The sequence below is a fragment of the Euprymna scolopes genome, chromosome 22 (assembly GCF_053919585.1).
Source record: "Euprymna scolopes isolate OS-2025 chromosome 22, ASM5391958v1, whole genome shotgun sequence".
Taxonomy (NCBI): Eukaryota; Metazoa; Mollusca; class Cephalopoda; order Sepiida; family Sepiolidae; genus Euprymna; species Euprymna scolopes.
The window spans coordinates 20,411,366-20,437,644 of record NC_136503.1 but is presented as its reverse complement, the minus strand read 5'-3'; the positions used below and the strand labels follow the sequence as shown (position 1 = coordinate 20,437,644).

The 26,279-nt window shown below is 32.5% G+C and overlaps 1 protein-coding gene across 1 annotated transcript in view; it reads left to right on the top strand.

Annotated features, from left to right (window-relative positions):
- LOC145243912 (uncharacterized) overlaps positions 1-25,192 on the top strand; it is a 38,844-nt gene extending 13,652 nt beyond the window's left edge. Inside the window, exons 2-4 of the mRNA XM_080107024.1 lie at positions 7,202-7,271; positions 14,240-14,290; positions 23,481-25,192. Coding sequence (XP_079963150.1) covers positions 7,202-7,271; positions 14,240-14,290; positions 23,481-23,851 — 492 coding nt within the window. The 3' untranslated portion in view covers positions 23,852-25,192. The remainder of the gene's footprint in view (positions 1-7,201; positions 7,272-14,239; positions 14,291-23,480) is intronic.
- The last annotated feature ends 1,087 nt before the right edge of the window (positions 25,193-26,279 follow it).

Below are 26,279 nucleotides of genomic sequence, written 5' to 3'. Positions count from 1 at the left end.
TGGTAGAGTTCTTAAAGGTCAAATCGTTGAAATTTGACCCCTTAACAGCCAAATTTCTGGCTGATACCCGTCCCATCGATTTTCCCAAATCTCAGTACCCGGTATTTCAAATTTCGAGTCTATAGACTAAAAATTGACAGAGTTATTGCGTAGGGAAATGTACACAGACAGACAGACAGACACGTTCACTTTTATAGATATATAGATATACTAGCATGGGCGCCCGGCGTTGCCCGGGTGTTTGGATGTGTATGCTGAGCAAAAAAAAAAAAGTAGTAGTAGGAAGGCAGGCTCGAACCCGTACCGCAAAGGAGGAAAAGAACGAAGTAAAACCTAACGTTTATGCTGTTACGACCACCGCCAAACCGGAAGCGACATTTTTAAAAATTAAGGCTAGATAATATAAAGGAGATATAACTTTCAAAAATATCGGCGAAAAAAGTGACCCCCCCCCCCTGTAGAAAAGTGCCTAGTTGAAGGGGAAGATATTAATGTTTTTAGACAATTTTTCGATATTTGTCGTATGAAATATCGAACTTTAAAACGATACTGATCTTGAAAAAATCCGTCGCCTCTATTGAAAGTTTAAGGCAGACATGCAAACAGACATACATACATACATTTATATATTGGTAACTAAAAGTTTTCGACCCAAACTGATAAAAAAGCTTGCCCTATCTCTGAATACACTTTATGTAAAATTTCAAATGTTTAGACCAGAAATTGTGTGAGTAATTTGGTATAGACCGCAGACGTCAATTTTTTTTTTAATTTGACCCCTATTATGACCCCTTAAAATTTATAGTTTCGGGCTCAAATCACTTTATCAAGTTAGATCCAGGTTCAAGGAACCTATATCTAAAATTTCAAGTGTCTAGACCCAAAATTGTCGGAGGAGTTTGGTAGAGTTCTTAAAGGTCAAATCGTTGAAATTTGACCCCTTAACAGCCAAATTTCTGGCTGACACCCGTCACATCGATTTTCCCAAATCTCAGTACCCGGTATTTCAAATTTCGAGTCTATAGACTAAAAATTGACAGAGTTATTGCGTAGGGAAATGTACACAGACAGACAGACACGTTCACTTTTATAGATATATATAGATATATATACTCCCATGAATTCGTTTTTCTTTTGTGTGCATTGATATTCTTATTAAAACCCCTCTTTTATACTTATTTAAAAAGAAAATACAATTTTCTTATATATGGGTTGTGGAATTGCATTCACTAGCAAAAAATCTAGCTAATTTGCATATTCTTTTAAACATTCATTTTAATTAATTCCAGATTAGTTTTTTTGCAGTTTTCTTATTGGATGATCATCTAAAGTTAACTATTACGTGTAATTATAATCATGCAGATATTCTACATGATTTATACTTGCATATTTGCTTAAAAAGTTTATAGTATACACAAAATTGTTTCCATATATATTTATGTATACGTATATATTTTTGTATAACAAATTTTGCCTACCAAACTCATCCTAGAGTTTTTGGTCTACAAACATGAAACTTGTATATAAGGTATTTGAATCCATGCAAAACTTTATATTTGGGTTTTAGCCCAGAAAAATCGGTGCAAAAGTGTGAAAATTAAAAAAAATGAAATTTGCCAGGTGAAGGTTGAACGGCGGCATTACGAATGCATAACATAGTAGCTATTGGTTCATGTTTTAATTTTTAGCATTGCAGTAAACGTGTTTTCATAGCCCAGTCATTGACGCCAGAGGAAAAATAAATCGTGAGCTGAACATTTTGGTTTTGATTCTCGGTGAACGTGTCTCTGTCTGTGTTTGTGTGTACATTTCCCTACGCAATAACTCTGTCAATTTTTAGTCTAAAGACTAGAAATTTTATATACAGGGGAGTGAGATTTGGGAAAATCTTTGTAATCCGTTTGCGGCCAGAAATTTGGCTGTTAAGGGATCAAAGTTCAACGATTTCACCTTTGAGAACTCTACCAAACTCCTCCGCCAATGTTGGCTATAAACGATTGAAATTTTAGATATAGGTTCCTTGGACATGGATATAACTTAATAACTTGATTCGAACCCAAAACAATAAATGTTAAGGGGTCATAATAGGGGTCAAAGTTTAAAAAAATATGACCTTTGTGGTCTCTACCAAATTACTCGGACAATTTCTGGTCTAAACATTTAAAATTTTACATAAAGGGTATTCAGAGATAGGGAAAGGATTGGTTTGGGTCGAAAATTTGAGCTACCAATATATAAACATATGTACGTATGTTTGCATGTCTGCCTAAAACTTTCCACAGAGGCGACGGATTTTCACAAGATCAGTATTATTTTGAAGCTCGACCTTTCAGACGACAAATACCAAAAAATTGGCTAAAAACATTAATTTCTTCATCCTCAACTGGGCACTTTTCAACAGTTTTTTTTCCTTCTTTGAGGTGCGGGTTCGAGCCTGCCTTCCTACTATCACTTTTTTTTTTTTGCTCAACACACAACTCCAAACACCAGGGCAACGTCGGGCTGAAATGCTAGTATCTCTATAAAAGTAAAATTGTCTGTGTGTGTGTGTGTGTGCGTGTCTGTGTACATTTCCCTACCAAATAACTCCGTCTAGAGACTCGAGATTTGACATAAGGGGTATGAAGATTTGGGAAAGTCTATTTAATCGGTTTTCGGACAGAAATTTGGCTGTCAAGGGCCAAAGTTCAACGATTTTACGTTTGAAAACTCTACCAAGCTCCTCCAAAAATATTGGGTCTAAACACTTGAAATTTTAAATGTAGGTTAATTGGACATGGATCAAACTCTTTAATTGGATTTTAGCCCCAAAAAGTAAATGTTAAAGTGTCAGAATTGGGGTCAAAGTCAAAAAAAAAAAAAAAAATTGACCTCTGTGGTCTCTACCAAATTACTCAGCTAATTTCTGGTCTAAACATTGGAAATTTTACATAAAGTGTATTCAGAGAAAGGGCAAGTTTTTTAATCGATTTGGGTCAAGCATTTGAGCTGCCAAGGGGTTATAGTTCAAAAGATTTGATTTTTGCGGTGTCTAGCAAACTACTCAGCCAATTTTGGGTCTAATATTTGAGTATTCAGACATGTGGCAAGAATTTTAATCAGTTTGGGGGCGAAAATTTGGCTGCCAAAAGGTCAAAGTTGAAAGAGTTGCCCTTTACAGATTCTACCAAATTCCTCTGCCAATTTTGGGTGTAAAGACTTGAAATTTTAGATGTAGGTAACTTGGACATGGGTAAAACTTTGTATTTTGATTTGAGACCAAAATAATAAATGTTAAGGGGTCAAAATTGGGATCAAGATTTTTAAAAATTGACCTCTGTAGTCTCTATGAAATTACTCAGGCAAATTTTTGTCTAAACATTTCAAATCTTACGTAAAGTGTATTCACACGTAGGGCAAGTTATGAACAGTACACAGGGCCCAAGCAAAGCCAAGCTGAATTGCTATATATATATATATATATAAACATATATATATATATATATATAAAAACATATATATATATATATATATATATATAAATACTTATATATATATATATATATATATATAAATACTTATATATATATATATATATATATATATATATATATATATATATATATATATATAAACACTTCAAACTGAACGAATTATATAAATAGATTGTCAGTTTTCTGTTTCCTTGATTTCATGTCAATTTTTTGGAAATGCCGGTTTTATTTTTGGGAAATTACGTTTTCTATTTTGCTTTTTGTTTTGCTTTTTTTCATTTTTTGTAGAATTTTGTGGGGAAATTGCAATACATTATGTCAACAGCAATTAAAGCAAAATCCAACGTTTTATTAATCTCAAGAAATGGCATATGTCTTTAGAAAGCGAAGAAGAAATCCACTAAAATCAGGAAAGAAATAAATATTTTCATAATTTTGAACGATGGATTAATCTCCCTTGCTAATGCTGTGAAAAAAAAAGAAGCAAGTTGATAAAATATAACAACCTCGTTGAAAGTCAACCGCTTCAATATACCCAAAAAGGTATTAGTGTAACAAATGTAATGAAAAGTTTTTTTTCAATGGGACATTTTTATATTTTAACTATTAACTTCTTGTACATAAAAAAAAAAATACTCGAGCTGAGATCGAAACCAAAATCTAAAATAAGTGAGTCAATTATGATAACCATTGAGCCAGCTTGCCATGATCTTTAAAGAGTGTTTTTAAACTTACTTATTCTTAATATAAGGAATCTACAACATGAATGTTCGCACATGTGCAGTCGTAAAACAGTTGATAAGCAGATAAAAATCCAACGAGCCCAAAGTATAAATTTTTCAATTTTAACTCTTTAGCAGTCCTTTTTTCCTGATGAAAACCGATTAAAATTTTTCCACATATCTGAATACTCTATATACCAAATTTCAATCTGTAGATAAAAACTTTGTTGAGTATATAGGTTTAGAAGTGTTCACACACACACATTCTCATATATATATATATATATATATATATATATAATTATAAAACTCAAATGACCTTGTAACTATTGATGTAACCCACTTTCCAGGTTACAACATCCGGTTGCACATGCGCGCATAAATATTAACCCATAACAACGTAAGCAAATAAACAAAAATCGCTTCTTTTGCAGATTTTGACCTGCACACTGAAATATTAACGTTATTATTTCGAAATTATTATTTAACATGGGAAGAGTGGAGGTTTTTGCAACTATTCTTATTGTAGTTTAATTTAAACCTATGTCACTTCCGGTTTGACGGTGGTCGTAACAGCGAAGACGTCACGTTTTTTCCCCCATTCTTTTCCTCCTTCGCAGTACGGATTCGAGCCGGCCTTCCTACTACTATTTTTTATAATTATTATTTTTTTTTTTTGCTCAATACACACCTCCAAACACTCGGGCAACGCTGGGCTGAAATTGGATGTTGCTTTAATTGCTGTTGAAAAAAGCAAAACAAAAAGCAAAATACAAAACGTAATTTCCCAAAAATAAAACCGGAATTTCCAAAAAATTGACATGAAAATCAAGGAAGCAGAAAACTGACACTCTACTTATATAATTCATTCAGTTTGATGTGTTTATATATATATATATATATATATATATATATATATATATATATATATATATATATATACTAGCAGTTCAGCCTGGCTTTGCTCGGGCCCTGAGGTGTTATCCTTGAATTGGGATTCCACTGAAACATATATGCTCATATGTAGCCAATAATGTTTGTATAATAAACAGACTATATATATATATATATATATATATATATATTTATATATATATATATATATATATATATATATATATATATATATATATATATATATATATATATATATATATATATAGTCTGTTTATTATACAAACATTATTGGCTACATATGAGCATATATATGTTTCAGTGGAAGACCAATTCAAAGATAGCACCTCATCAGACAAAAAAAAATCGATATTGAAACGGGAGTCAGACTTACATTAGTTTTATAAGATATTTGGATGTGGTTAACGTTCTGGAAGAAAGTGGGGTGTATACTTTGTGAATGTAAGCAGTAGGAGTTTTGAAGGAAGGTTTGGTGAAGGAAGGGTGTAGAGGAGGAGGAAGAAGTATGATTTCGTGTGGTTAAGCTGCTGCAGTGGGGAGGTGTTGATATTCTTTTAACGTTTTTACAATTTAGAAAAAAAAACATGATACTCGCATGCATATGTCTCAGTTTCTGTATAAATTAAAATATAATATGTATGCATATGGTGACCTGCTAGTATGTATATATATATATATATATATATATATATATATATATATATATATATATATATATATATATATAGTCTAAAGAAGCTTTGTATAAAAAATATGTAAAAATAAAAGAATGCAGTTTAAAACTAAATTTAACCTATTGCAGACTTAACACTTGTGTGTGTATGTGTTTATATATATGTGTGTGTGTGTGTGTGTGTGTGTGTGTGTGTGTGTGTGTGTGTGTGTGTGTGTGTGTGTGTGTGTGTGTGTGTGTTGTGTGTGTGTGTTGTTTTTTGTTTTGTTCTTTTGCTACGGCAACTATTACAACAGCGACAAACAGAAGGAAAAAGAGCCAGATGAACTCTACACACAGTGGATATCAGACTGCTATGATTTCTGCTGCTTGTTGTTGTACCAACAAGAATTATTACGCAAATAATTGAGATGTGTACGCAACAACCACAGTTTTTTACAAGACTTCTATTGGCATGATACATCGTCCAAATGTGTTATGGTAAGAAAAAAAAATCCCATCAATGTAGCAGAAAGTAAATTCTCTCCATTTAGCTTAAAATTGCTGGATTTGTCTTTTACGTTTCAAAATTAAAAAATTAAAAATTACTGGAATTGTCTTTTACATTTCAAAATTAAAAAAAAATAAAATTGCTGGAATTGTCTTTTACGTTTCAAAATCAAAAAAGTTCAAATTGCTGGAATTGTTATTTACGTTTCAAAATTAAAAACCTTAAAATTGCTGGAATTGTCTTTTAAGTTTCAAAATTAAAAAATTTTAAATTGCTAAAAATTTCAAAATCTAAATTTGATGGAATTGTCTTTTACATTTCACGTTTCCTGTTAGAGTGAAGAGGAACGTGTTTCAATAACATATCCACACCCACTCGCCTCCTCAGAATGTATCTCATTATACGTTTATGGATTCGAATAGCAACAATCATTTATTCAATAGAACATAAAATCAATCAATCGATTTCCATTTATTACCGAAAATTTTCCTGTTTATGTTCATTTCGAAATTAAATTTTATTTCAACCTTACTTAATAAAAAAAAAACAAAGAGAAGAGATTTGGCCTTTGCAGTTTGGACAATGAAACAATCGATCATATGGACATGTTTAAAAATAAACGAACTTTTACTTTTTGACTCAAAAGTAGATTTATGTCCAGATTTCCCAGCACTCTATTCCCAGCGCTGACACCATATTACCATTGGGTTATTCCTATTTTATTTTGATAAATTTGAATTTTTAAGTTGATTTTATCATGAAAATCCTGAAAATCACGTGACCAAATTCAAGAATCACCATTATTTGATTAAAGAACAATTTTGGAAAGTCTTACTCCAGGAAAGTTGTTTTTAATATCGTTAAAAGTCTTTGTTATATTTTTTAATGTTTTTTTTTTTATTTAATGTTTTGTTTCTTTTCTTTCTAGTTGTCAGAGAATCCTATGAAAGAGCAGTACGTATCCAGTCTTTACCCTAACCGTACGGTCCAATTTACAAGTAAGTTGAAAAACTGTTTACAAATTTGTTAAACATGTATATTTACATTTTTATCTTTTTTTTTTTACTGAATTTTATGTTTTCTAGATAAAAAAATGTATTTATTTATAACAATCTTGTTATAATTGATTCCAGTAAAACAACCGGCTCTGACGGTATTACAATTATAGTACTCAAAAAACTTCAACCAGAAATAGCGCCCATATTTACAAAACTGTTTAACGTTGTCTTAAGGAAAACTACTTCATAATACCCTGGAAAATCTCATCATTATGTCCTGTATTTGAGAATTAAGGTGATCGCTCATCTCCCTCTCAGTACAGGCCAATAAGTCTCCTCTGCATCATGAGTAAGTAGCTGGAATCTGTTAAATAGAGAAGTAATCAACCATCTCAGCAAAAATAACCTTCTTAGCGACATACAATATGGTTTCTGTTCTGATAGATCTACAGCAAATGTGCTTACAGTTATATCTTATAGGATTAGCGAATCTCTCGATGGAGGCTTCCTTTCTAGGGCAATTGCTCTTGACATATCAAAGGCCTTTGATAGGGTATGGCATAAAGGTTTACTTCACATGATCTCCAGCTATGGTATTGCTGGAAATGTCTTCTCAATTATTAAATCATTTCTCTCCTGATAGGTTCATAAGAGTAGTGGTTGATGGGCAGAAATCAGAAACTCACAGTATTAATGATGGAGTCCCTCAGGGATTCATCCTGGTCCCAATTCTCTTCCTGATCTACATTAATGATTTCCCAAATCACATCCTTACATCATTTGTAGACATTTATGCTGATGACATTACTATCTATGGTAGCACATCTTAGACTGCAAACGACAAAGTTGCCTCTGAATCTCTCTCTTCTGATCTTGAGCAAGTGGTACAATGGGGAAAGAGGTGGCTTGCTACTTTTAATGCATCAAAAACCAAGCTTTTATCTTTACATAATCAACTCTCTGATCCCCATCTGGAATCGATTGAAATGAATGGCTCTCATCTTGGGGAGGCCTCATGTTTTCACAAGCTTCTGGGCTTGACCTTTACTCCTGATCTGAAATGGAACACATACATTAAATCCGTTGCAAAGGCCACTGGAAAATGGTGGGATCCTTCTGTTGATCCAGTAGATATCTCTCTGCTGATGCAATTCTCTATGTATATAAGAGCCAGGTACGTCCAAGGATAGAGTACTGTTGCCACATCTGGGCAGGAGCTACTAAAAAGGACTTATCCTGCCTTGATAAAATTCAAAATAGACTTTGTAGCCTCGTAGGGGATGTCCTTTTCTCTTTCCTGCAACCTCTTTCTCACAGGAGATGTTGCGAGTTAGTCTCTGCTTTATTGTTATTTTCATGGCAAGTGCCTGCCAAACTTTCACAAGAAACACCCGTCTAGCAGAAAACACTATCAATAATTTTCCCCACTCTTTATCTGTACTTAAACCTAAACGTAGATTCCATGAGCAAAGCTTCTTTCTTAGAACTGCACGCCTATGGAACTGTCTTCCATTTTCCTGCTTTCCAGCTGGCTACAATATGGTTGTCTTCAAGTCTAACGTAAACAAGTTTTTGATGAGCCGTTCATAATAATAATCGTTAGTAGTGGAAATTTGGTAAATTTGATTACTTAAGGCTCATCAAGATCTTGTTTATGTTGGATTTGAAAACGACCAAATTGTAGTCAGCAGAAAAGCAAGCTAACAGAAGAGAGTTCCACAGGCATGCAGTTCTAAGAAAGAAGCTTTATTCATGGAATCTATGTTTAGGTTTAGGCATAGATAAAGAGCGAGAAAATTATTGATAGTGGTTTCAGCTAGACAAGTGTTTTTCATGAAAGTTTGACGACAGGAGACCATAGATTGGAGCTCAGACGAGTACTTGCCATGAAAATAATGATAAAGCAGAGACAGGCTCGCAACGTCTCTTCTGTGGGAAAGAGGTTGCAGGTAAGAGAAAAGAGCATCCCCCACTAGGCTATGAAGTCTATTTTGTACTCTGTCAAGGCAAAATAAGATCTTTCTAGCAGCTCCTACCCAGATGTGGCAACAGTACTCTATCCTTGGACGTAATTGCCTCTTAAATTTGTAGAGAATTGCATCAGTAGTGGGATATTTACTAGAGCAGTAGAAAGATTCCACTATTTTTCCAGCGACCTTGGCAACGGATTTGATGTACATGATCCATTTCAGACTGTTTTGTTATTAATCATACTGTTCAGATTATCCTTATTTTTTATTTTTTTTACAAGGGGGACAACACATATCAACGCCTGGAGGCCACTCAAGGATAAGAGTTAACATGCGTATTGTAGTCATTGGGAGAGTAGCATAGTAATCATTTGTGGTGGAACAACAACTGGAATATAAAATAACAAAAAATATTTAATCCGACAGCTTTCAAAAAGCTGTCATTCATTAACTGACTGTTCAACGGATCTTACTTGTTTTGCCTACTATGCATGACGTCATTTTACAGTTAACAGGCCTTGTCTCTCAGTGGTGACGTCCGTATTTTCTTACTGACATAAAGAGACTAACACAAAGATCATTACATCATTCTCTTACAATACAAACATTTTTCCATGCGACACTATTATTTCCTAATATCAAAGCTATGAAAAACAAATTTTAAGTTCACGTTAAAAAATAATATTCAATTTTGATAAATATTTTCAGTTTGTTACTAGAAATTAAATCGCAATGTAATTTTAAACCTAAAATTCCAAGACTCGTATAAAATGGGGTACTTTTTAATGTGACGTTGAGTTCCACAGGCGTGCAGTTCTAAGAAAGAAGCTTTGTTCATGGAATCTACGTTTTGATTTAGGCACAGATAAAGAGTGGGGAAAATTATTGACAGTTGATTCAGCTAGACGGGTGTTTTTCGTGAAAGATTGGCGAGGGGGAACCAGAGATTGGAGTTCAGACGAGCACCTGTCATGGAAATAACAATAAAACAACGATAGGCTCACAACGTCTCTTCTGTGGGAGAGAGGTTGCAGTGTAGAGAAAAGGGCATCCCCCACTAAGCCACAAAGTCTATTTTGTACTCTGTCAAGGCAGGATAGGCTGTTTTTAGCAGCTCCTGCCCAGATGTGGCAGCAGTATTCCATCCTTGGGCATACTTGCCTTTTATATAGATAGAGAATTGCATCAGCAGTGAGATATCTTCTGGAGCGGTAGAAGGATCCCACCATCTTTCCAGCGCTCTTGGCAACAGACTTGATGTACGTGTTCCATTTCAGATCAGGAGTAAAGGACAAACCCAGAAACTTGTCAAAACATGGGGCTTCTCCTAGACGAGAGCCATCCATTTCAATTGATGCCAGATGGGGATCAGAGCGTTGATGATGTAAAGATAGGAGTTTGGTTTTAGATGCATTAAAGGTAACCAGCCACGTCTTCCCCCACTGAACCACGTGCTCGAGATCAGAGGAGAGAGAATCAGAGAGAACTTTGTCATTTACAGCCTTTAATGTGTTGCCGTAGATGGTCGTGTCATCAGCATAGATGTCAACGAATGATTTAAGTAATAATATTTTTTAAAAAAATTTAATAAATTTAAGAAGTGTTTTGATTTTGTCACAGAGCGCGTATGAGCGCGTGGGAAAATATCAGCAACAGCCAAAGGATGGATGGCAAACGATTGTAGTAGCAGCAGGAGCAGCGTTTGAGCGCCTATGCAAATTGACAAATTTGCCCGGGCTTGTGTTTGAAGAAAAAAAAAATGGATACCACGTGGTGGGGAGATGCAAAGTCGATGTCAAAGGAAATGGACATGTAAAGTGAAGACAAGAATGGGCTTGCTGTGACCAGCGTGCGTGCGGAAGAAAGAGTGCGGTCGAAAAAGATGGACATATAAGAAATGGCTGTCTGCGGCCGACGTGTAGTGAGGCAGAAGTAAAAGACTTATTAAGCTGGTGTCAAGACGGGGAGAAAGAAAAACGGTAATAAACGACTTGAGTTAAAAAAAAAAAAAAAAAAAAAACGAAAAAAAGAAAAGCCAAGTCGAATTTATTTACTGTTGTTTGTTTGTTCCTTTTTCAACGGTGCCGGACGGCGTGGGGGTCCGAGAGAGGCTTGAACTGTAACGAACACGGTTTGAGTGTAACGGCCACGTTACAATTTGATGCTGAATATCAAAGGAAGGCATTTTCAGAATGGGTTGTAAAATACTGTAATCCTTAGCGTTTTGTTTATTACATTTTTGAAAAAGTCTTCAATACTACTTTTTAATTATACTTCGGTTTCCAAAATACATTAAAGTAAAATGGAAGCTAAGCATTAAACCTCTTTTCCTTCTCCCCTCTCTCTCTCTCTCTCTCTCTCTCTCTCTCTCTCTCTCTCTCTCTCCTTTGCCTTTTGTTGTCTTCCTCCCCACCACTGTTTTTGAATCTCTACTTTTATCGTTGGTGTCCGCATCTTTCCTTTTGTGTTTCTGAATGAAACTAAGATTTAAAATTGATAATAATAATAATAAATATTCATTCAAACTCCTTATTGTCAACTCCCGACTTCAAATTTAATCTTCTCTCTCTCTCTCTCTCTCTCTCTCTCTCTCTCTCTCTCTCTCTCTCTCTCTCTCTCTCTCATCTGTCAAAACAAAATGGCATCGCTGTACTTTCCCATTTGTCCTTTTCACAGCTGTCACTGTCCTCATATGCAAGTTAATGTCATATGTATATTAATAAGTCGTCTATAGACGAATTTTTTTTTTCCTTCCTTGATTCTGTCATCCGACACGATAGACAGATGCGCCGTCGCTTGTGTAAGTCACGTTTTGCACTATTTTCGCCAGTTTCCTTTTTGCAACCCAAATTATTATTTTTTTTTTTTCCTTTATAACCAAATCTATTTTTTATTTATGTGTTATTCAATTTAACCCAACATTACGTTGTGTGTGGTAATCCTTTTTAATTTCTATGCTGGAAAAACCTGTCAATTGGCACCAATGAACACAAGCTGCATACTCAATCGTGTATCATGCATGCAGCCACCAAGTAACCATCATCATTACGAAATCAGTAATGTTCACATTAAAGTAAATAAAATTCAATAAATAAAATATTTAATTCGATTTAATTTAATTTATTTATTAACTAAAAACTGAACTTTTATACAGTAATCCATACAAAAGCTCGCATTCCTATAGGCAGAGTTAATCGTTTTAAAATCCTATATATGTCCACATGCAGCTCTCTTACCGAACCGTACCAAAGGGGCACTAACTCTAGGCGGGTTACTCGGAGGAATCTTCATGGGAGTATGAAGTTCACAAGCGGTTCCCAGTCGAAATGACAATGTTAGGTTTTTCCAGCTCTTGCAGGAGTCGACATCCGCCTACATACAGCGCTTAGTATTCCCAAATGGTCACCCATTTGGTACTGACCAGGCTAAACGTTGCTTAATTTCAATGATCTTACAAGAACTCATATGTCAACGTGATTGTACTGTCTCCAGTTGGGTTCCTGGAAGAGAAACTTTGATGCTTTTAAGACTCGAAAATTTTACTGACGAAATATAAAACGTTCGAATGAGAATGACTAAAATAAAATTTATGAAATACTTTTTAAAGATTTGTTTCTTTGAAAAATTTTAATTTGCCTTTTCGAATTGTCATGCATTTTGGTGAAACAGTGAAATAAGCTACATATGAAATGCAATATAAAGTATGTAGGAAATGCAATATAAATTATGTAGGAAATGCAATATAAATTACATATGAAATGCAATATAAATTACATATGAAATGCAATATAAATTATGTAGGAAATGCAATATAAATTATGTAGGAAATGCAATATAAATTACATATGAAATGCAATATAAATTACATATGAAATGCAATATAAATTACATATGAAATGCAATATAAATTACATAGGAAATGCAATATAAATTACATAGGAAATGCAATATAAACTACACATAGAATGCAATATAAACTACATGTGAAACAATATAAACTACATGTGGAATGTAATATAAACTACATGTGAAGTCCAATGTTGTTGTATAGAAGAGATGCTATGTTAATCTGATCTTGTTTCTGTTTTGGTTGGATGACACATAATTCATAGCTGGAAAATAAAAATACTTTTTAAATGTATTACTATTTGTAAATACAAAATTTTTTGACAATCTTCTGGGCTTGACCTTTACTCCTGATCTGAAATGGAACACTTACATCAAATCTGTTGCCAAGGTCGCTGGAAAAATGGTGGGATCCTTCTATCGATCCAATAGATATTGCAATGCTGATGCAATTCTCTACCTATACAAGAGCCAGGTACGTCCAAGGATGGAGTACTGTTGCCACGTCTGAGCAGGAGCTGCTAGAAAGACTTTATCCTGCCTTGACATAGTTCCAAATAGACTTCGTAACCTAGTAGGGTATGCCCTTTTCTCTTCCTTGCAACCTCTTTCTGATAGAAGAGATGTTGCGAGCCTATGTCTGCTTTATCGTTATTTTCTTAGCAAGTACTCGTCTGAGCTTCAATCTATGGTTACATCTCGCCAAACTTTTACAAGAAACACTCATCCAGTTGAAAACACTATCAATAATTTCCCCCACTCTTTGTATCTAAACCTAAACGTTGATTCCATGAACAAAGCTTCTTTCTTAGAACTGCACACCTGTGGAACTCTTTTCTGTTTGCTTGCTTTTCAACTGACTACAATATGGCCGTCTTCAAGTCCAATGTAAACAAGTTCTTGATGAGCCATTCCCTTTAAGTAATCCAATTTACTAAATTTCTATTCGTAACTATTACTACGATATAGTCCCATTGACTACTGTACACTCTTTAACCTTTATCCCCGAGTAGCCTCTGGGCCTTGATAAGTGGTGACTCCTATATAAAAAAAAATATTTATACATTTAGTCAGCTGGCCTTGTACAATATTTTGGGGAATAGTATCGATACTTTTTAAGTGATTCATTCTTGATTTTTTTTTTTTCTACAGATCCTGGTATTTTGCTTTTCTTGGATGAAATACAACTGCAGGAAAACAAATGTAAGTTTTGTTTTTTTTCTAATTTTTGTTGTTAAAATTGAAGAAACAAACATGGTCACAATAAATAGAGTAGTATAATACAGTTCAATACAATACAAACATCTTATAATTTATTCTTGTATAGGTCAACTGAATTAAAGAAATAAATTATAAGATGGTCAACATCACGAATTTTTAAAATATAACTTTTTGTCATTTATTTTCTATATTGCTCTGTAATTACATTGAGCTTCTTAAATACGGAGATATATATATATATATATATATATATATATATATATATATATATATATATATATATGACAGTGACCCGACCATGAGGCAGGTAGTACTGGGTTACATGGTACCAGTAGCATATGACATGACCTGACTATATATATATATATATATAGTCAGGTCATGTCATATGTTACTAGTACCATGTAACCCAGTACTACCTGCCTCATGGTCGGGTCACTGGCGACTAAACTGGTTTCCCCACCAGACTTGTTTGGTGAAGAGGGTGGCTAGTCTCCCTGAAGGATTAAAAACAAGACCTTCCAAAGGGCGAATGAACCCTTTTTCGGGGTCAACAGCCAACTAGCACCATGTGTGTTTGTGTGTATGTATGTGTGTGCTGGGGTAGAGAGGGCTCCCGTAAGCCATGGTAAAGGCAACCTTTCTAGGAGAAGCAAATCTCTGATTTAAAAAACCATAAAGCGGGAGACCAATACCCGCATTAAGCTGGTCTGCAGTTTAATTTGTTGCTGGCTATCTTGCTCTTGCTTGTTGCTGGATCTCAACATTTTGAACCGAGAGAGAGATTTAGCTGTCGTACAAAGCTAAGACTCTGTAACATCATCTGTGTACAGATTCTCCATCAGGCATTTGTCTATAAAAATGGTCCTGTGGCGATGGAAGTCATTTTTGGGCTCGTGGACTTTAAGTGTCTAAGGGGGTAGCACTCGTCTGACAAGACGTTGCAATCATCATCATATATATATATATATATATATATATATATATAGTCTAAAGAAGCTTTGAACAAAAAAAAATGCAAAAACAAAGAATGCAGTTTAGATTCCCGGAAGGAAAAAAAAGATATTAATTTTAACCTATCGCAGACTAAGCACCTACATAATCCGATTTCTAAAAAGTCTATAATGACCAAAGAGAATTCATTTATATATGGATGAAAAAAAAATGAAAAAAAAAAGCCTTAACTAAAATTGTTAAATTGAAATAGACTTAGCACTTGCATAAGCCGATTTCGCAAAAGTCTTCAATTTAAAACAGAATTTAACTACATACGGATGAAAAAAGAAAATCTTAACTAAAATTTTAAAATAGAAAACGGGGATCATCAGCTGCTTACCATGTAGCTGTTTCGAAGATTTTAAAACAGGACAGCTGTTAAATACATGGCTCTCCAGTGGATACTACCACTTCCCCAATAAAAAAAATTGTCAAATAATACGGTTACTATTTTTACTAATATATGGAAAAAAAAATTAAAAAATATATATATATATATGTATATATATATATATATATATATATATATATATACACACACTAGAATGCCGCCCAGTGTTGTCCAATCATAAAATATGCTTAAATATAATATTTTAATTCATGCAGATTACATATTTATTATTACTAGCGGGACTTGTGTAAATTCCACAGCAGTCTCTTTCACATGTAATATATTGATGCTGGTATTCTGTGGATATTCAACGTAAATGGAAACGCCCTGATATTATTGTAGCTCTTTTGTTTCGCATATATACTCTATATATAGAGTCAATTTCTTATCGATTCTTATATATTATGAAGTTGAGATTTAAAAATTAAAAAATATATATATATCCATATGATTTAGGGGCATTATCTTGAATCGAAACCAAAACTTATGAAGAACCGTACTTTGGGGTAATTGCACCAAATCCGGGGGTAATTGCGCCAACTAAAAAAAGTACTCTTTATATGCGTGGTTGCCAAAAGTGCTCTTTATATGCGTGGTTGCTCTTTATATGCGTGGTGCAATTACCTCAGACTTGGCATAATTATCCCAAAGTACGGTAGAAAGAAAATTAAAACTGTAAGTTGAAATTTATAATCAAAATTTATTGTTTGGCTGAATACTGTTAATAATGATTATCATTGACATTATTACTATTATTAGCATTACATTGCATTTATTATTATTATTATTATTATTATTATTATTATTATTATTATTATTATTTCATCATTATCATCATCATCATTAACATCATGAGTTTTCAACAGCCTTATAATTACTAATAAGCTAAGATTTTGCCACTTAAAAATTTCTAATCCTCACTCCCCACCCTTTTAATATTGGCATCGAATTGCAACATTTTGCAGAAAGAATTGTTTCGTTCTGTCTAGAAAATATCCGGTTAGAGTAATACTAACTTTCACGTGCTGACTTCTTTTTTTCTTTTTCTTTTTTTTTTTTTTTTTTTTTTTTAGCCTGATCTTAATTTTTTATAAATTAGTCTGAAATCACCTTTTCTAATTAAGCCAGCGATGAAAGATGATATGCTATTTTTCTGTCCTTTTTATTTTTCGATCCCACTTGAATGGAGATCAACTTTTCTTACCACTATTGCACTACTGCACTGTCTGAAAAAACAATTTCCATTATTTCAGCTGCTTTGAAAACTTTTCAACCGGACTATAAACATCAGACTGGATTTAATTTTGGACTTCATTCTATCTAAAGAATTATTTTCGCCTTTCGAATTACCTTGAGAGAATTTTCATGCAAGCTGAAATATTATGCGCAGTTTGTTTTTATATCTTTTTGCAGATCCATCATTTTTTCACTTGTTTTTCTTGGCAATTTATGACTAAAAAATAAATTGCGGTTTCATTTAATGCCATAACCAGCAAATTCTAGCATTGCTACAAATAAAATTTGCTGATTTCTTTCTGTCCTCTGATGAGAAGAATAGCATTCTTTGAAACTCTGCAAAATAAGGACTTTGTAAATTCTTTTTTGGACTATTTAGTCGCACAATAAATTTTGATTGTAAATTTCAACTTACAATTTTAATTTTCTTCTCTTATAATAAGCTCTACTCTCTATCGCGTATTGAGCTTGTTTATTCGGTTGGGATTAAATTATCTATATATAAATACTGGTATTTATATTAGATTGAAGTTTGCCATTGCGTATATCAGATAAACACTGCATCCTTTTGATTGCAGTACTTTATATATAAAGCCCCCCCCCTCTTTGGGTTGACCACTTTGTAAATATATTTTCACCCGACGCGTATTTAAGCTATTAAGCGAAGCCCACTATTTATTTGTTTGTAAACAAGCTGATGGTTCGAGCACTGTTGCGGCGGGCGAGTGTGGATTTAATACACACTCGAGGAGAAATATTTACGGCACTGATTTATGGTTCAATGGTGAGAGCTGCCAACTGTCAATGCATTGCAAGTTCAATCCACGGCTGGGGAAAGGTGTATGTCTAGCCGCACTGATGAGTTGTGATACAACGAAACAGTACTGCATGTGGATCACACACACACACACACGCACACACACACACACACACACACACACACACACACACACACACACACATATATATATATATATATATATATATATATATATATATATATATATATATATATATAATTTTAGCTCCTTCAGTTATAATCGAAACCCAAACCAAAACTTATGGAGAATTCTTGATAACATTATTTATAAAAAAATAGATGACTTGAGTACAATCAGCTATAATCGAAACCGAAACTTATGGAGAATTCTTGGTAAAATCATTTATTACAAAAAACGGAAATACATAACAATTAAATAACCCAGATATAAGCGTGACACAGAAAATAACACACATGCTATCGTATTAATATATAGATTATAGAGACAATTCTCTATCGATTATTATATTGAACCGTATATATAGTAGTGAAATCAAAACTAAAAATGATATATATGACTTTGATGCCATAATAAGGATGTTTGCAATGCAGTAGAAGCTGAAATGATAACAGAAGAGATGGACAATTTCTGGGGTTTTCATCAACAAACGGAAACACATACCTTCTTCATTTTTGGGCATTTTCTCCACTCTCTCTTTCATGGTTCTGACATGTTGCTACATTTCAGGTTTCTTACTTTTGTTTTGGAAAACATCAAAACACAAACAATCTCTTTGATGTATGAAGGTTTAATTCACCTCCTGACGTTTGTAACGGCTACATCTTAACCAATCTCACGTTCCCTTGGCTCCCAGACATGGAGACCATCTCTTTCGATCTTGTCTATCTCTCAACTAAAACCTACTTGTACATCTAAACTCTTTCTTTATCTCATTACGTCATCACGCACGTCACCAAAGAATTAAGATCATCTGATACAAATTGTCCAGATTTTGTTTATCTAAAAATTAATTGTCAGCTAAAATTTCTAACTGACATATTTTGTTTTATAACATTCGTTTCTATTAAAAACTTTTTTCTGAATATTTTCCTCTACATAACATTTAACAATATTAATTATAATAATAATAATAATAATAATAATAATAATAATAATAATAATCGTTCAGGGTTATCTGGCATTGTCCTGGCACGCTAATATAATACTACAAGAGTAATACTTTTTGCCAAGTGGCAACCACTGAAACACTTACTAGAAAGCATACAACATAATCACGCTGACACACTGGTTCTCATTAGATCACCGAAATTAAGCAACATTGAGCCTGGTTTACACCAGATAGGTGACCAGTTTGAGAATTCCAGGCGCTGTATGTAGGAGAATGTTGACACCTCCCTGCAAGAGTCACAGAAACCTAACGTCGTCATGCAATTGGGGACCGTTTGAGAATTTCATACACCCATGGAACTTCCTCCTTTGAAGGAGATTAGTTAAACCCGCATGAAGTTAGTGCCGTTTTCATTCCATGTTTTTATTAGAAAGCTCAGTCTATAAATTGAGAGAAAATGTAACCATTCATAATTCGCTTTTTCTTTTTATCAAATGTGGATAGATCTGTCAAGTGCTTCAAACTGAGATTGAAAACCTAACATTTTAGTCAGCAGCCGTGACTTTTATTCTATTAAGATCACGACAAAGTAATTGAAATTATAATATTTATGTACCGATTTAATATAATCTCTCACCTTCACTCGGGAATCTGAACAGAATTTTGAATGGAACCCTAATCCATTAGAATAACATGCTTTCATTTCATCAACCATGATTGGGTAGAAGTCTTAAATAATTTGCAACTGTATTTTGTGTATAAATAATTTGCAACTGTATTTTGTGTATCGCCCATACTGAGGATTGAACCTTCAACCTCCATAACAGTGTCATTTACAACTGAATTTTACCAGTACTTTATTCGTTACGCCAGAGTCATCATTGCAGAAAGGTTCCTGAGTTCGGCAAGATAGAACTGAAGATGGTCGGAGGTTACATTGACCGAGACGTTGTGAAAAAAACACAGATGAGAACAGTAGTCCAAAGAATCGACATATTACGAAGGTCGCATTTACTATATATATATATATATATATATATATATATATATATATATATATATATATATATATATATATAAATCGACAAACATTTGCCGAGATAAAGTTTTATCAGAAATCGCTGACCGTAACAAAGTTTTTCACCTTTATTTGATCAGGAGTACAAGAATAAATTATGTGCTTGCCTCCCTTTAGCTGATGTTCGATAAATAAGAAATTGGATGCTCTACCATAAGGTAACACTTCAAGAAACCGACATCTTCTTAGGCATCTGTTTTTGATTTAAAAACTAAAAGGAAATATCAAAGAAACCGCCAGTCCAAATCAGCATACAGATTGCTATCTTTTATCTGAATGTACATAGATCGGTCATGACTTGTTGGGTCACAGCCACTATCACTGTTTGTTCCAGTTTAATTTCATTTGAAAATTCATAAACTGTGATATGTATCTGTTAAGAGATTCTTCTTGCATAACTAAAAATAACCGGTCTCTTTATTTCTATTAGGTTGATGCAAAAGTTTTTGCTGATTTCAAATCTCAACCTGGAAATGAAAAACTATGCATTTGAAAATCTTTATTCATTACAATAACAACCTTTCCTCTCTAGAACTTTATTCCATCTGTCAACGAGCTTATGAATGCCTCGCTCGTAAAATTCTTTAGGTTTTGATGTGAAATATTAATCTAACTCGAGTTTAATCTCCTCTCGTCATGTTAACCCAAGGCCATTTAAATGGTTTTATAATCCTCAAAATAAAGTTATAATCTGAAGGAACTAGGTCTGAAGAATATGCAGGATGGGGAAAAATTCTCATAGGGGATCTTTGGTCAGTAGTGCTGTGCAAGGACGAGCATTATCATGATGGAAGATGACTCACTTTCTATTGACTAAAGAAGGTGGTTTTCAGGTCATCATGGATGTAAAAAGTGTAAATAATATTTTAATAACCTGAAAGAAAATTCAGGGTTCCATTCAAAAATTCTGTCCAAATTCCAGAGTTTGACAGAAACATTCGCGAGAAAGGAATGATTCACACTCTCATGTTTGTATTGTCACTGAAATCAGGTAAATTGCCAATTTTTCAATAAAATTGATTTACTGCCTACTCTAATTGGGGACCCATTGCGGTGCACCTGGAGGAAATTTCACATGCCTCTTACAATGACTTAGTTCATAAAATATTGTAGTCTACATTGCACTGTCGAGAACCTACTTTTAATTTTATAAAGTTATTTTTTTATATATAACAGATTGCCTATCTAAGAACACTGCCAGGCACCTAAAGTACCTTCGTGTGAAATTTCATATAAATCTACTCAGCCGTTTTCGAGTCCATGGGGAATGAATTCACGCCACGCGCACATACACACACAGTTCATTTTATATGATAGTAAAGATATATAGTTATGATAGTAATACTCTAATAATAATAATAATAATAATAATAATAACTAGCAGAACCCGTGGAAATTCCACGGTAGTTGAAAATTGTTCATTCATTTTATTTATAATAAATAAAATGAATGAAAATAAAATAAAACCAATAATCACGAATTTAAAACAATTTTTTTAGTAAATTCGTTAAAACTATTGAAAGCGCTTTGCTTTGGGGTTGTTTTAAAAATGGAATGGAAATTTAAATTTCATTCGTTTTAATTTTTTTTTTAATTGCGCATGTGCTAACAAAATCGAAAATAATCGATAAAATAATTAAAAAAGTAAATTTACAAAAATGTATAGCAGTGCCACCGATATGTGCACAATTTGTAAATATAAAAATGTTTATAAAATAATAAAATTTTGGGAGCTTGAAGATTTGGTCAATGTGGCCTGATTGTCACATTGAAGAGTTATTTGCAAAGAGTTCCTTTTTAGGAACATCCCCATGTTAATAACAGCTTCCAGAATAAACACCCCCAACCTCCCTATGTTAAGAACGGCTTCCAGAATAAACACCCCAACCTCGCCATGTTAAGAACGGCTTTCGGAATAAACACCCCCAACCTCCAATGTTAAGAATGGCTTTTGGAATAAACACCCTTTGCAGTTAAGTCTTAAGTGGGACAACCAGGCCACATTGACCGAAGATTTAAGAAGGTGGTTTCCAATAGAACATGGTGTATTGCCCAAAACGGTCAAATGTCTGAAGTGCCAAATAACATGTTCTTTTAGAGAGAAAAGTCGAATGTGCCGATGCGAAAATTATGTGTTCATTGTGCTGTCAAAGAAAATAAAATAGGAAAAGATGCTGTTTCGATATGAGTAAGAGAAATGGGACATTTGAGAAATCTAAACTTCCTTACCAGAAAATTATATATTTTGTCAAACATTTCTTAAGTAAAATGTGGGATCAGAGCAGTTTGAAAAATAAATAAATAAATAAATAAATAAAATGGAACGAAATTTAACTTTCCATTTGATTTTTCAAACAACTCCAAAATAGAACACTTTCGACAAAGTTTACCATAAATTCTTTTTTAATCTTTTAAAGGAATTATTTTTTTTTAAATTTACATTTTTTTTTCAATTAAAATTTAACACATAACACATTGTTTTGTTTGTTTGTTTTTTCTGAATAATTTTTACTATAAATTATGAAGGAACAGATATCAGTTCACTTGCACATTTTTTTGACTTTTAAAAAGAATCTATAAAAAAAACTTACAGTCTACTCTTAACATGACTTTTTTTTAATTATAAAATAAGACAGCCAATTTGAAACCATAAAGAGACAGCCATGTTTTTTGTTTGTTTTTTGTTTTGAAAATTTTTGGAGAGGAAATGGTTTTGTGATTCTTAACTGATAATATATATATATATATATATATATATATATATATATATATATATATATATATATATATATATATATATATATATATATATATGTTATAACATCATTACTGAATATCCGTTTTTATTTTATGATATTTTTAAGTTTTCTCACTTAACTTTCTATTTGGACACATTTTTGTTATTGTTATGTCCTTATTACTAAGGATACTTTTATTTTTAAATACTTTCGTTATGTTTTATAATCCTGTTATCTTAGGGGTTTTTTTCTTTTTTTTTCATCGAAAAAGAGAGAGAGTAAGAGAAACGGAATGATTTAAATTATCAAAAGAGAGGCAGAAAGGAGAAAAGGAAGAAAAACACAGTAAGCGACAGGAAGAAGAGAAGGTTTTATTATGACATCACAATGCATTCGGATTTTATAAAATGCTTTAACTTTATAATCCTCATAAAAGCATCATTACCAACCAACGTCAAAGTTTTTAAAAAATGAACTAGGAGAATACCTGTTGCAGGGAAGATAAAATTAATTCCCCAAGCTGAACACTTTTGTACAATTTTTTTATTTTTAATCCTTTTACAGAGATTAAAGCCAAAATATAATAATATTAAACTTATGTCTAGCAAGGCTAGTTCAAAATTCCGTGCAGATTCTTGAGTTCGACAGAAAGATTCCTGAGTTTGACAGGGTACGTACACCTGAAGAAGGTCGGAAATTACATCGACCAAAACGTTGTGAAAATTCAAAATAAGGGGGAATAGTTCAAAGAAACAAAGTAATACGAATAATCAATCCTCATCTAAAAAAATCAGAACCGTATTAAACGTTGGCTGCCTTTTTTTTCTCTTCTTTTTCTTGCAGTGCCGCAATATGACGTCATGTGGAAGCTCGGAAACCAGGGATTCAAACGCGACAGCATAAGTTTCAACGGATCCAGAGTCTTCATCCAGAAATCCGGTGATTATATGATTTCGATTTCTTTGCAAATGGAAGTAAATGAATTCGACAAAGGCACGCTCTGCAATTTAGTGCTCAACATGATGAACAGCCAAAACTCTGTGTATCATAAATACACAGTTCCCAGAAACGTGCATCTACCTTATCGGTTTATCATGTCGTTACAGTTGGCCTACAAACTGAAAGAAGGGGAAGAATTATATATTTCCGTTTCACCTAGAAACTACATAAGCTACAATGAAGACAGCTCTTTCATATCCATTCATATGGTATAAAGCAGTCACTGATACACACACACACACACACACACACACACACACACACACACACACTAACGTATTATCATTATAATACTACCAGGAATACGTGCCGTTGCCCGGGAATGAATGAGGAAGTCTGTCTCCTTCTAAAACCAGCAGTGAACCACGTTTTTGTATTGTTGTTATCCCCACTCAACGAGGCCGTCTCAACACCACCTGTAGTAGATTTTTATGAAATTATATTTAGATAGATAGATAGATAGATAGATAGATAGATAGATAGATAGATAGATAAGAAACTGAAATGAATTTTGGCGGATTTTTGCTAAATAAACTTAGAAGATAGTTAGATAAGAAACTGAAATGCATTCTGGTAGATTTTTTATGAAATTAAATTTAAAAGATAGATAAATTAAAAATCGGGGTGCATTTTGGTGAAGATTCACGAAATTAAATTTGAAGATATAAGAAACTGAAATGCAGTAAGATAAATTTGTAGGAAATTATTATTGTTATTATTATTGTTATTATTATTATTATTATTATTATTATTATTTTACTTATGCAACATAAGGACCATACTATGGTCGAAATCTTGCAGGCGGTTTTACTGAAGCTGCTGAAACGCTGAGCGCCTTAATCCTAATACAAAAGATCATAAAGAAAAATTAGTTTGTTATCAGTGGTTTATTGTATATCCAAAAACAAAGTTATAATATTTATCTTGATTTAAACGAAAAAGATTTATAAAAAGGAAAAAAAAGAAGAAAATTTGTTTGTTATCAATTTTTGTGATAATATTTATAATCAATCGATTGAAAACCAGAATGTGCTCTACAAAATATTTTCTTATTTAATCAAGGCAATATGATCAAAGCCTATAAAAGAACAGACTACGAAATTGACTGTAAACCATATATGCTACCACAGTATTGGTTTACTATTTTATGCATGTACTTAACTCACAAAAAAAAAAGAGTTTAATAATATAGGGTCAAAATATATGATCAAATTACCAAACAACTAAAACAGCATTTGCTGTGTTAAATCTGATCTGACAATTTCTTACAAGAAATATAATTAGTGTATCAGTAAAATAATTTGATTCAATGAGATTTTTCTTACATAGTAATTTTGTCAGTCTCAGTCACCTTAGATTGGTATAATGGGTTTGTATTTTCAATTCTGATTACAAAAAATTTAAAGTGGTTTCCTAAATCCATGGATTTTCAATAAATACTAGCTATATTATAAATGCTGCATATGAATAACATACTAAAAAATTTCATGTGTAAGAAAACACACACACACACATATATATATATATATATATATATATATATATATATATATATATATATATATATATATATATACAAAATAATTTTAAAATTGACAATAACAATAGAAAATAAATGAATAAAATAAAAATAAAATAAAATAGAATAAACATATATATTCATAAATAATTATATATATATATATATATATATATATATATATATATATATATATATATATATAAACTATAAACTAAAATAATATCCGAATTATAGAAAAAAAAACACATATCTAACTACGTCGTCGTTGCTTTTTTAAAAAACATAACTACACCTAGGTTGAAAATAGGTCAGCTTACTTAGATATCTATCTACTCTCCCCATGAAAAGCACGCAAAAAGGAAGGAGTGAATCCAAGGTAAACTGTACATTTGTCCTTAAAGTGTCCACCCATTGGCTGAATTGGATGGGCGCGGTGGAACCTAGAAACCTGATTGGCTTACTAAAATTTCAATAGTGGGTGCATATATAAAAACGGTAACCACAACTCTTTGCATAAGCCTGACGAATTCTCACGAGAATGAAACGCGGAATATTCTGTGTAGCTTAATTGTCATATATACTTTTATAACTTACTATATATATATATATATATATATATATATATATATATATATATATATTGGAATTTAATTCAGCAAATTAAAGAATTTATGGCAAATTTATGCAACAAGTAATACAAAAATTTGAAGTTTTTTCCTTAATCCATGGATTTTCAATGAATTTACCGAATATAATTCCAAATTTTCAATTATATTATTGCTCTATCTTTGTATATTGAGCTTTTTTATCTGATTGTGATTGTCTTATAAATATTGATACTAATATTTATATGGACTTTAATTTACAGTATTATATAAGTATGAAAGTATTGCTAAAATTTCAATGGGCACACAGTTAAATCAAAACTAGGTATGGTTAAATAACCAAACCAAAAAAATAAATATGGTTAAATAATCAAACCAAAAAATTATATATGCTTGAATAATCAAATCAAAAAATAGATATTGTTAAATAATTAAACCAAAAATAAATATGTTAAAAATATTAAACCAAAAAATAGATATGGTTAAATAATCAAATCAAAAATAGATATGATTAAC